This window comes from Leuresthes tenuis, unplaced genomic scaffold (genome assembly GCF_036924035.1).
Source record: "Leuresthes tenuis unplaced genomic scaffold, fLeuTen1.0.hap1 SCAF_4, whole genome shotgun sequence".
NCBI classification, from domain to species: domain Eukaryota; kingdom Metazoa; phylum Chordata; class Actinopteri; order Atheriniformes; family Atherinopsidae; genus Leuresthes; species Leuresthes tenuis.
In genome coordinates this window covers 35290828-35303324 of record NW_027325358.1, presented here as the reverse complement: position 1 = coordinate 35303324, position 12497 = coordinate 35290828, and the positions used below count along the sequence as shown (strand labels likewise).

The window sequence follows — 12497 nt, the reverse complement described above, 5'->3', positions numbered from 1 at the left end:
GCTATGGGAATTTTTTTTCCTTTCAAGGGAAACCTATTTATTTGAGCTCCCTACATTGCATTACTCTTTTTACAAATAAGTTAGAAAATTAATGTTTCTATGTGTTTGTTTTAGTACAGTGTAATAGCAAAATAAAATGTTGGGTGTCCATTGTAAATGGTTGTCTTCACTTAGTTTTATTGATAATTATGTACATGTTGGAGGCAACAACTGATCAAAATCCAAAGGGCAGAAACATTTTATTAACTCAGACATATATATATATGCAAGTATAAACATGAGTATAAAAAATCCAATAACCACAACAACTGTATATCAAATTATCAAACACTTAAATATCTTGTAGTTCGGTTGATAATAAATACAACAACTGGAATAATACCCAAGTAATCCAAAGATTTCCTCAAGTTTAAGAGTTTCAACATGAGGTTACGATAACAAAAAAACTTTTTAAAAAAACCCAACTTTTTTTCAGACATCTCTGTGTAGTATTAACTAAACAGTTAAAAAAAAAGTATTTACTTTTTAAAACATGTGCAACAATGCTTCATTCTAATGAAGATGCCACACTGTAAAACTATAAAGATATTTTACAAAACACAACAATATGAATAATAATCAGGCAGATCGCAAACACTTTTCATGCAAATCAGGCAAAGAAACAGAATAAATAAGGTCATTACACAAAAAACACTAAAACAGAAACGTACATGTGTGCTCTGAGGGTTATACAAGGTTGGAGAAAAAGAATGTTGAGCCTTTTAGATCATTTTCACCTGGAACTTCAAGGTCCATATTACCTGGATGACAGTCGAACCCTCGAGGTGTGTTAAACTTATGATTTGGGATTTGGGGATTTTGTGTTTGAGTAGGGAAAATAGTGACATAGTATCCATCTGAGTTGCCAGGTACTTTTGTTTTTGAATCTTGAGATAAACCTGGCACATGCACACTGCAAACTTTGTTACCAGTTGGCATTCCACTGATGTTTTTGGAGTCCCTTGTGTCAATGTCAACCCATGAAGGTTGCATCACCTGTCCATAGTTGTGTGGTCCCTTGAGGTCCAGTGCTGAACCTCTGGCTCTAAGAACATAATCTTTTTCTGTGAAATCGTCAATGTTGAGATCTGAACGACTGAAATCAACATGCTGGTGTAAAGCATCAATTCTAGCAGGATAGCTGGACCTAACTTTGTTTCTAGGTGACTTTCTCTTGGTGTGATGAAGCCTGGCATCTTGATCTAAGTCCAGGTCAGGTGCTTTCATTCTCATTCTTGTCATATCTGATCTCTGATTCTTGTTGGAAGGTTTTTTTAACTTTAGTGACGGTTTATCAATATCAAGATCTGGAGATTTGAGATGCAAATGAGGACTGCATGTTGCAGCTTTGGGCATTTTGACTTCCATGTTTGGAACACCAAGATTTAGACTTGCGAAATGTCCCTTCAGCTCCCCTGATTTCACATTCAAGTTTGCATTTGGAGGAGAAATGTCTAGATTTGTTGGTCTCAGAGATCCACCAAAATCAATATCAGACCCCAAACTATTTACATCTGGGCTTCCAAATTGGGGAAACTTGAAAGACGGAAATTTGTATTTTCTGTCAGGCAAATTAAGATCAGTTTGAGGACCATGTATGTCTACTGAGGGAATATTCATTTTAACATCTGGACCACCAAAATTTCTTTTCACTTGAGGACCTGGAAAGTTCATGTCAGGTTGTCCAATGTCACCATTGATTCCTACATCCAAGTGTTTTGCCCTGATGTCTAACTTTGGACCCTTCATCCTCGCATCAGGTAGATCCAAAGCTGACATACCATTAACATGTAAATTCGGGGCATTCAGTTTTGGCCCTTTTAGATCCTCTTTAATGTCAGCATTAAGGCCTTTTGGCATTTTGACAGTGGGCTTTTTGAATTTTGCATCAGGGAAACCAACTGTGGCATCCGGAGTGTCTATGTCCAACTTGGGAGCTTTGAGACCCACATTTGGTAAGCCCATCTTGGAGGAATCAAATCCACCTTTTATCTTTGAAGCTTGGAGATTAAAATCTGGAGCTTTTAGGTCTGAATTCAACTTGAAATTAGACCCTTTTGGTAATTTGATGTTAGGATTTGGTAAATTAAGATCAAGGTCTGGGCTATCCAACTCTGGACCAGAAAATCCTACATCAGGCATTTTTAAATGTGGCACTTTGAATGTCCTCCTTGGGCTACCAAAATCAACATCTGGTACTTCAAAGCCAGTATTAGATTCTTTATAGTCCATATTTGGTAAACTCATGCTGGGGGAATCAAATCCACCCTTCATCTTTGGAAGACTGGGATTCATATCTGGAGCTCTTAGGCCTGAATTTAATTTCAGATCTGATCCTTTTGGTAATTTTACATTAGGGTCTGGTGAATTGAAGTCAAGGTCTTGGCCATGTAATTTTGGACCAGAAAACCCTACATTCGGCATTTTTAAATTTGGCATTTTAAATTTCCCTGATGAACTGCCAAAATCAATATCTGGAACTTCAAAGCCAGTTTTGGAGCTTTTTAGGTTGCTATTTGGCACACCGTCTGGCCCATCAAAATAGCCATTAAATACAGGTCCTTTTTTGTTCAGCAGATTAACTTTAGGCATTTTTAGTTTCACTTCTGGTGAGCCAATGCTGACATCTGGAGTGTTAACATCTAACTTTGGAGCTTTAAGGTCCATGTTTGGCAAGTCCAAGTCAGGAGCATCCATTCCACCCTTTACTTTAGGAGCACTCAGACTCAAATCTGGTGATTTCAGACCTCCACTTATGTCCATATTTGATCCTTTTGGCAATGTGCTTGGAAAGTTTAATTTAGGCCATTTCAATTTGCTTGAGGGTGCACTTACATCCCAGTCTGGACCATGAAGCTCTGTCTTTGGTTTTGCCAATGTTGGCATTTTTAGTTTGCCAGATGGCATATCAGAGTTTAGGTTGGGGGTTTTGAGGTCCATTTGTGGGCTTTTTAGATCAGTCTTTGGCATATTTATGTCGGATACATTTATTCCAGCACCAAGATTTGGACCCGATATATCTAAGTCAGGTGGAGTTAGGTCCAAGTTAGGACCATCAATTTTTGGACCAGAGAGCCCAAAGTCAGGCAGGTTCAAGTTAGGCTTTTTAAATTTCCCAGATTGTCCAGAAATATCTAGATCTGCTTTTGGGCCTTTAAAGTTGACATTGGGTATATTTACATCCATATCTGGGCCATCTAAGTTAGTATCAATATCAGGCCTTTTTAAGCTTGGAAGACTAATCTTGGGCATCTTGAATTTAGGCATTTTGAATTTTGCTTTAGGCGAGCCAGTGTTGACATCAGGTGTTTTCACATTTAACTTAGGATCTTTAAGGTGCATGTTAGGGAAGTCCAAATCAGGGGCATTCATTCCACCCTTCATCTTTGGAGCTTTCAGACTGAAATCTGTGGACTTCAGATCTGCATTTAGGTCCACATCTGGTCTTTTTGGTAACGTACCTGAAAGACTGAATTTAGGCATTTTCATTTTACTTGAGGGAGCATTCAGATCCCAGTCTGCGGCATGAAGTTCTGGCATTTTCAGTTTGCCTGATGGCATGTCTAAGTTGACATCTGGAGTATTAAGGTTGAGTTTGGGTGTTTTAAAGTCAACTTTGGGCATATTGATGTCTGGAGCATTTATTGCACCACTGAGATTTGAACCAGAGACATCAAAGTCAGGTGGCGTTAGGTCCAAGTTAGGACCATGTAACTTTGGGCCAGAGAGCCCAAAGTCAGGCAGGTTCAAGTTAGGATTTTTAAATTTCCCAGATTGGCCAGAAATATCTAGATCTAGATCAGCTTTTGTGCCTTTGAAGTTGACAGCGGGTGCATTTACATCTATTCCTGGGCCATCGAAGTTGGCATCAATTTCAGGTCCTTTAAGATTTGGGAGGCCAAATTTGGGCATTTTCAGTTTGGGAAATTTCAGTTTTGTTTTTGGTGAACCAATATTGAGATCTGGAGTGCTCACATTTAACTTAGGATCTTTAAGGTGCATGTTAGAGAAGTCCAAATCAGGGGCATTCATTTCACCCTTCATCTTTGGAGCTTTCAGACTGAAATCTGTGGACTTCAGATCTGCATTTAGGTCCACATCTGGTCTTTTTGGTAACGTACCTGAAAGACTGAATTTAGGCATTTTCATTTTACTTGAGGGAGCATTCAGATCCCAGTCTGCGGCATGAAGTTCTGGCATTTTCAGTTTGCCTGATGGCATGTCTAAGTTGACATCTGGAGTATTAAGGTTGAGTTTGAGTGTTTTAAAGTCAACTTTGGGCATATTGATGTCTGGAGCATTTATTGCACCACTGAGATTTGAACCAGAGACATCAAAGTCAGGTGGCGTTAGGTCCAAGTTAGGACCATGTAACTTTGGGCCGGAGAGCCCAAAGTCAGGCAGGTTCAAGTTAGGATTTTTAAATTTCCCAGATTGGCCAGAAATATCTAGATCTAGATCAGCTTTTGTGCCTTTGAAGTTGACAGCGGGTGCATTTACATCTATTCCTGGGCCATCGAAGTTGGCATCAATTTCAGGTCCTTTAAGATTTGGGAGGCCAAATTTGGGCATTTTCAGTTTGGGAAATTTCAGTTTTGTTTTTGGTGAACCAATATTGAGATCTGGAGTGCTCACATTTAACTTAGGATCTTTAAGGTGCATGTTAGAGAAGTCCAAATCAGGGGCATTCATTTCACCCTTCATCTTTGGAGCTTTCAGACTGAAATCTGTGGACTTCAGATCTGCATTTAGGTCCACATCTGGTCTTTTTGGTAACGTACCTGAAAGACTGAATTTAGGCATTTTCATTTTACTTGAGGGAGCATTCAGATCCCAGTCTGCGGCATGAAGTTCTGGCATTTTCAGTTTGCCTGATGGCATGTCTAAGTTGACATCTGGAGTATTAAGGTTGAGTTTGAGTGTTTTAAAGTCAACTTTGGGCATATTGATGTCTGGAGCATTTATTGCACCACTGAGATTTGAACCAGAGACATCAAAGTCAGGTGGCGTTAGGTCCAAGTTAGGACCATGTAACTTTGGGCCGGAGAGCCCAAAGTCAGGCAGGTTCAAGTTAGGATTTTTAAATTTCCCAGATTGGCCAGAAATATCTAGATCTAGATCAGCTTTTGTGCCTTTGAAGTTGACAGCGGGTGCATTTACATCTATTCCTGGGCCATCGAAGTTGGCATCAATTTCAGGTCCTTTAAGATTTGGGAGGCCAAATTTGGGCATTTTCAGTTTGGGAAATTTCAGTTTTGCTTTTGGTGAACCAATATTGAGATCTGGAGTGCTCACTCCAGACTTAGCATCTTTAAGGTGCATGTTAGGGAAGTCCAAATCAGGGGCATTCATTCCACCCTTCATCTTTGGAGCTTTCAGACTGAAATCTGTGGACTTCAGATCTGCATTTAGGTCCACATCTGGTCTTTTTGGTAACGTACCTGAAAGACTGAATTTAGGCATTTTCATTTTACTTGAGGGAGCATTCAGATCCCAGTCTGCGGCATGAAGTTCTGGCATTTTCAGTTTGCCTGATGGCATGTCTAAGTTGACATCTGGAGTATTAAGGTTGAGTTTGGGTGTTTTAAAGTCAACTTTGGGCATATTGATGTCTGGAGCATTTATTGCACCACTGAGATTTGAACCAGAGACATCAAAGTCAGGTGGCGTTAGGTCCAAGTTAGGACCATGTAACTTTGGGCCGGAGAGCCCAAAGTCAGGCAGGTTCAAGTTAGGATTTTTAAATTTCCCAGATTGGCCAGAAATATCTAGATCTAGATCAGCTTTTGTGCCTTTGAAGTTGACAGCGGGTGCATTTACATCTATTCCTGGGCCATCGAAGTTGGCATCAATTTCAGGTCCTTTAAGATTTGGGAGGCCAAATTTGGGCATTTTCAGTTTGGGAAATTTCAGTTTTGCTTTTGGTGAACCAATATTGAGATCTGGAGTGCTCACTCCAGACTTAGCATCTTTAAGGTGCATGTTAGGGAAGTCCAAATCAGGGGCATTCATTCCACCCTTCATCTTTGGAGCTTTCAGACTGAAATCTGTGGACTTCAGATCTGCATTTAGGTCCACATCTGGTCTTTTTGGTAACGTACCTGAAAGACTGAATTTAGGCATTTTCATTTTACTTGAGGGAGCATTCAGATCCCAGTCTGGGGCATGAAGTTCTGGCATTTTCAGTTTGCCTGATGGCATGTCTAAGTTGACATCTGGGGTATCAAGATCCATCTTTGGGCCTTTGATGCCTAACCTGGGCATATTCATGTCTGGTGTGTTGATTCCACCACTGAGGTTAGGTGAACTGATATCAAAGTCAGGTGCCCTGATGTCCAAGTTTGCAACATCTATTTTTGGACCAGAAACATCCAAATTAGGCATGTTTAAGTTTGGGTTCTTGAATTTCCCAGATGGCGACGCAACATCAATGTCTGGCATTTCTATATCAGCTTTTGGTACTTTCACATTGACATTAGATGCATTAATGTCCATGTCTGGGTCATCTAAGCCAGTGTCAGTCTCAGGTCCTCTTAGGCCTGGAAGACTAAATTTAGGCATCTTGAATTTGGGCAGCTTTAATTTTGATTTGGGTGAACCAATGTTAACATCTGGAGTGTTTATGTCTATCTTTGGGACCTTAAAGTCCATATTTGGTGAGTCCAAATTCGGGGCCTCAATGCCACCCCTTATCTTTGATGTTTTGAGACTTAGATGTGGTGAACTTATATTTGTATTCATGTCAAAATTTGGTTCCTTTGGCAATGTGTTCGAGAAACTAAACTTGGGCATTTTAAATTTGCTTGAGGACTCATCAATATGCATGTCAGGAACTTTCAAGTCAACATTTGGTTTCTTCATTTCCGGCACTTTGAATTTACCAGAGGGCATATCAAAGTTAATATCAGGGCCAGAGAAATCTTGTTTGGGCTTTTGAAGGCCTATATCAGGCATATTCAAATCTGCTGAACCAATGGTGTCTTTAAATTTAGGTTTTGAAAGGTCAAAGTCTGGGGTCTTAAGCTCACCCTCAACCTCCAAGTCACCATTCAAAACTGGAACTTGAATGTCTGGCAAATCAAACTTGGGCATTGTAAACTTAGGAGCCTTGTATTTTCCAGATTTACCTTTTATGTCAACTGATTGAGTGTCACTGGCCAGATGCATTCCGTTTTGGTCAGCTTTAGGTATACTCATATCAGATGCCGAAATTACACTTACTGACTTTGGTGTTTTAAGACTTAGGTCAGGTGTTTTAACATCACTTTTACCTTTGCCCGAGAGCCCAAATTTGGGCAATGAGACTGTACCAGACGGAGCATCCACATCTAAACCTGCAGATTTAAAATCAGTCTTTGGTTTCTTGAGAGGCTCTTTGATGTCAGTGTCTAAAGGCATGTCATTGTCTGTATCATTTACACCAACTTGTGATAGATTAAAACTGTGATAGATTTTTTTAGGCAGTTTCACAGACAACCCAAACTTGGATGCTCCTTCAAAACTGGAAGGATCATCCAGATTAAGATCTGGGTTTTTTGGTCTCCTGGACTGTTTGAGACTGAGTTTACCTGAGGGAATTTCTGTTGTTTCTATTTCTGATGTCTTATCATTACATTCTGGGTTACTAATAGGTGGTCCAGAGAGGGCCAGGTGTGGCAGTTTAAATTTTGGCATTTTGAATTCTGGGTTTATTCCTTCAATGTCTACTTTTGGGACATCAGCATTAAAAGATGGATCAGTGATAATTTCCCTGTTCAGGTCCATCTCCATTTTAGGAGAAGAAACATCTGAAGCTTTTAAGTCCAAACCCATTTGTGGAGCTCTTTCAAGATTTGTCATAGCCAAGTTAGCCAAAGCACTGTCTGTATTTGGCAGGTGACTACCAGCAGCAGCGTTGACATTTGGATCATCATCAGAAAGATGGAAGTCTGGAGCGTTTAACTTTGGGCCTCTAGCTTCAAGTTTTAGTCTTGGCACCTGAGCATCACTTAGAGTAATGGCATTCAAACCAAGACCCAGTGGTGGAAAGTTCATATTGCTGCCATCTGTTAATTCTTCAGTATCAGAATGTGAATCAGCATTAGCATCTGTGCCCAGAGTCTTAGTTTTCAAAAGTCCAAAGTCAACTCCAAGGCGAGGCAACCCTATGTCCTGTTTTAGGTTGACCTTCGACGAGGGGGATACTGTTGGCTTGCCAGTAATCTCCCCATTCACACAGCCCTCATCAGCACCAGATAAGTCATCCCTCATGAACTTCTTTATTTTTCCATTGTAGAGTTTGCTATAGGAATCCTTCAGCATCTAGAAATACAAGTCAGAATCTTTCAGTAAATGTCAGTTTGGGTCACTGTTGTAAAAAAAACAAAAAAATGAAAAAAAAAAATTATTTTACTTATGTATTATTTCAGTTGATAATATCTGCATTACACCTACTGTCTCAGGACTCCTGGCACACTGATCCAAATCGCCAAGGCTCTTGCTCAGGCTGTTTCGAGTGAGGACATGGATTTTGTCATCAAATGACTCCATCAACTTTAATACTTTTAACACTTCCTCCTTTGATAGTTGGTCAAAATGTATTGTTGCTCCCAAAATTTCATCTCCTAAAAAAGACAAATCCAGTATTTGTATAACACAGCAATTTTTTACAGATACTGTATATCCTTTAAGGCTGGCGATAGATATAAACATCCTGAATTGGACATTGATGATGACAGAGCACTACACTGTGTGTGTGTCTACTGCTGTGTGTGCGCGTGTGTGTATGGAGGAATCACAAAAAGAAATTTTAATACTCAAAACCTACTTTGCAATGTTTTGACCACAATCTGTCTGTTCTGTGATCTGGAAATCAGTCACCAAGATAATGAAATCAAATAAGAAATACTTTAGAAAAATAGCTAATGTTAACATCGACTACAACAACGCAGCTCAAAACTGATCAGAAGGCTCAATGTAAAAAGTTTTAATATAGAACAATGCATAGAACATATGCATTAGAACAGACTTGGTTTGAATTAAGTGTACCAAGGTTCCCTTAACGGTGTGCTCTTGTGGCAAACAGGTACTTAAATCTATGAGCGAAGACGAAGTTAACGGGTTTGTTTGTTTGCTTTGTTTATTTTTTTGTAAAACAGCATACACAAAATGAAAAAAAAAAGCTTCAAGTAGGAAATCAGAGCTCATACCTTCCTTCAAGCCCTGGTTGTGTGATGCACTGCTGACACTGGAAATGACCAGTCCCCCCTCTTCTGATTGCTCCAGAGTCAAGGCCTCAGAGAGGCTCCTTCCCCTGCGGTGTGTAGGCTGCAAGCAAAATATTTCAGGAACTGTTTACTAAAGAGGCACTTATCCACAGGACAACTAAATTTTAACATCGATGTGCGTCAATGCGTCATACCATTATTTCTGTTGGTGACTTCTGTGTCTCTCACTAAGCCTAAAGGAGAAAATAAAACAGTCACTGAATAGACTCCGATACTCTGGGAACAAGATAAATAGCAGTTGCAACACATAAAACACACAGAACTTAAGTAAAACCCTCAAACGCTTAAACACTTGTAGGTCAGTATAAGGTCTGGTAATAACAAGAGTAACTTTAATCACTTCAGTCAAACAATGAAAAGGGTATTCACACAAAACAGGTTATATTACAGTTGAAAAGGTAATCATTTAAAACCACAATTTGAAATGAACATCAATTCAAAGGATTTTATAGACAAGGAGGAAAGATCGAGGGAGCTGCAAATTATTCTTTCTTTTTTAGTTCATTTCCAAGATAGGAAATCACTAAAGTTTAATCTCCTCCAAGAGCACATCTAATAGCCTAACACACCTAACCTGGACTCACTTATACTCTGGCATTTATATAGATTCAAATTGATTTTGCACCTAATGTATAGATCAGGGTTTCTTACAACATGGACGCTTGAATGTCGTTTCCTTACTTATTAGTTACTCTAGATAAATGTATTTGCTAAATGACTAAATGTCTTGTGTTGTACAAGAGCAACAGAAAATCTTCAGGAAGAGCGTATGCATTTTTTTTTCCCAGTACAGTATGCATCTGGAAGAGTAACAGAAAGGAAAGTGAGCGGGCACATTGCACAGGTATTTAAGCTGCAGCTGATGAGTCATTATTGTGGGAAGTCAGAAACAGGTTTATCGAGAGTGTTCTGTTTTGTGGTGTTTCCTTTTTGTAAGCTAACAAAGTCACAGTAACCACACCCACTGCTTTCTAATACAGAAATCCTAGCAGCACGTTGACAGACCTCCTGAGTGTTCAGGGACATCACGTTCTTTAAAGATCACATGAAATGAAATGCCAAGATGAGCTGAATGAAAGACGCTGCTCTTTAACCTTCATCATCAGCTAACTGCAATATCTAGAATTCCACACAAAATACAAGCATGATCAAAACTCTTTTATGAGTTAACAGTTACATACAACCACGTGTATGGCCAAAATGAATAAATGTGCATTCATTATGCGTCATTTAGACAACATCACGCTTCATAGCAGCTAAATTAAAACAACAATACATATTTCTGTACCTTCCTAATATCAATGTGATATTTATCAAGAAACGTCAAATTTCACATTATTCATTCTGAATCAAATTATAAGCTAAATATATAATTTGGAGAATATGATGTTGAGCAAGAGCAGATTTTGGTCAGATCTGAACATTTTAAACTGTAAAACTGTAAACAAACATCTGAGAATTTTGTAATCACGGATAATTTAATCTACTTAACTAGAAAGATATAATGATGATAGTTAATTAATCCAAACTTTAAATACAGTATAAGCTAGCATATGACAGATGTCCTCAAATAATAAAAAAAAGTGGAGTTTTAAGGTTTAGATTTAAAAATTTGGTGGTTCCCTGAATGTACATGTCAGTCTGATCAACAAACAGCTCCAAGCAACATGTGAGCAAAGAAAGCTTACGATTTACTACTTTAAAAGTTCCACATGAAACATCTCACAGGTGAGCCAGAGTGCACCAGTTTCACTTGTAAAAGTCACAAAAAGACAGATGCACAAGCAGCAAGGTGCAGAACCATGTAAAAGGCATTTCCCTAAAATAGAAATGGTCAACAGATGACACATTTGCACTACCCGATGAAAGATATTGCATGTTGGTTGACTAGAACATGCTAAGAGCGGTTTCAAACACCTGTAAAAGCAGTACATATTTCTTGGTCGCAGGTGCTGGTTTGACAGAAACTACTTGCATGTGGCCAACTTAAAACCTGAACTGCAGCCAAATTCTGCACATTAAGGACCCACACAGGAAGAAACACCACTGCAAATGAATTAAAGAAATCAAGCTGACCTCAGGATCCATCAGGCGGCTGTTTCAGGTGGCACCTGCCTTCTGTGCTGCTGAAGTTGTATGATCAGTCCGTGGCTGTCAGGCTGTCAGTGAGGAGAGGAGCGCTGATCTTGACATGAAGGCTCAACCTGAAGCAGATAAACAGGTTCCACTTCAAACGCTTTAACATCAACAGATACAAACACGCACCTTCACATCATACGCCCTCACACAAACACACCCTGACTACCACACACTTGTGTCTCATATGTATACAAACAAAATTACAATACAGCAGACAATAGAACTTTAATCTCTGACACGCCTTTTATCAAATAGCAGCACATCTTGTCCCACAGCTAGATGCACATTATACACAAACTATTATCTAATCCAGCAATAGTTTTTTTTATTATGGGGGAAACCAGGACAGCACATAAACAAAAAACCAACACTCCCCCTGACAACATGAGTGTCAGCATGAGAAAAAATGTTGACCTGAGCCGAGGGAGTGGCACGCGTTTATCGTATGAATCACTCTGTCTACAGTCACTGTTCAGCCACACAGACTGACGTGCGTTTGAATTTGGGGAGAAAGAAATTAGTTGACAGTAAAATGTTAACAAATATGAGCATCATTGTGTGCGTTTCACAAACTGATTACATCTCAAGTTCGACTTTGACACCAACTTAGATAACTGCATTATATGTGTCAGAATTGTGTGTAGGAAATACACAGTTCATATAATGAGAAAAGATTACAAACACAATACAGGCTGAAATCTTCTGTCGAAGCCCGCAGTAAGAAATCTTCAACATGAGTGACAGCATTAGTCGTTGACAGAAAATCAGGTCCATACAAGATGAGCGTGAAGAGAAGTTGTTCTTAAGTTGGGAAGATTTGGAGTGACTGGTCCTGCATGTAACAATATTCCAGGAATGACAAATATTACTTAAGTTGTGGAAATGTTTGTTAAGTGAGTCTTAATAAGAGTTAGGGTTAGTTGTCATCTATGAGCTGAGAAAATAACTGAAAGTCGTGAACAACTTTCATAAGAAACATAAAGCATTCCCATGTGTAGAACGAAAACAATGGATGTATGAATCACGCTTTTTATTTGTACAAGTACAGTTTTT

General features: G+C 39.2%; 1 protein-coding gene across 1 annotated transcript; it reads right to left on the bottom strand.

The window, feature by feature from the left end:
• Positions 1 to 522: 522 nt before the first annotated feature.
• Positions 523 to 11470, bottom strand: LOC140304822 (uncharacterized). Its single transcript, XM_072383600.1, has 6 exons — positions 11382 to 11470; positions 9440 to 9478; positions 9228 to 9345; positions 8473 to 8642; positions 7939 to 8340; positions 523 to 7587 (listed from the first exon to the last, which is right to left on the bottom strand). Exons 2-6 carry the CDS (start codon positions 9440 to 9442, stop codon positions 727 to 729), a joined length of 7554 nt encoding a protein of 2517 aa, XP_072239701.1. The 5' UTR covers positions 9443 to 9478; positions 11382 to 11470; the 3' UTR covers positions 523 to 726.
• Between the last annotated feature and the right edge of the window lie 1027 nt (positions 11471 to 12497).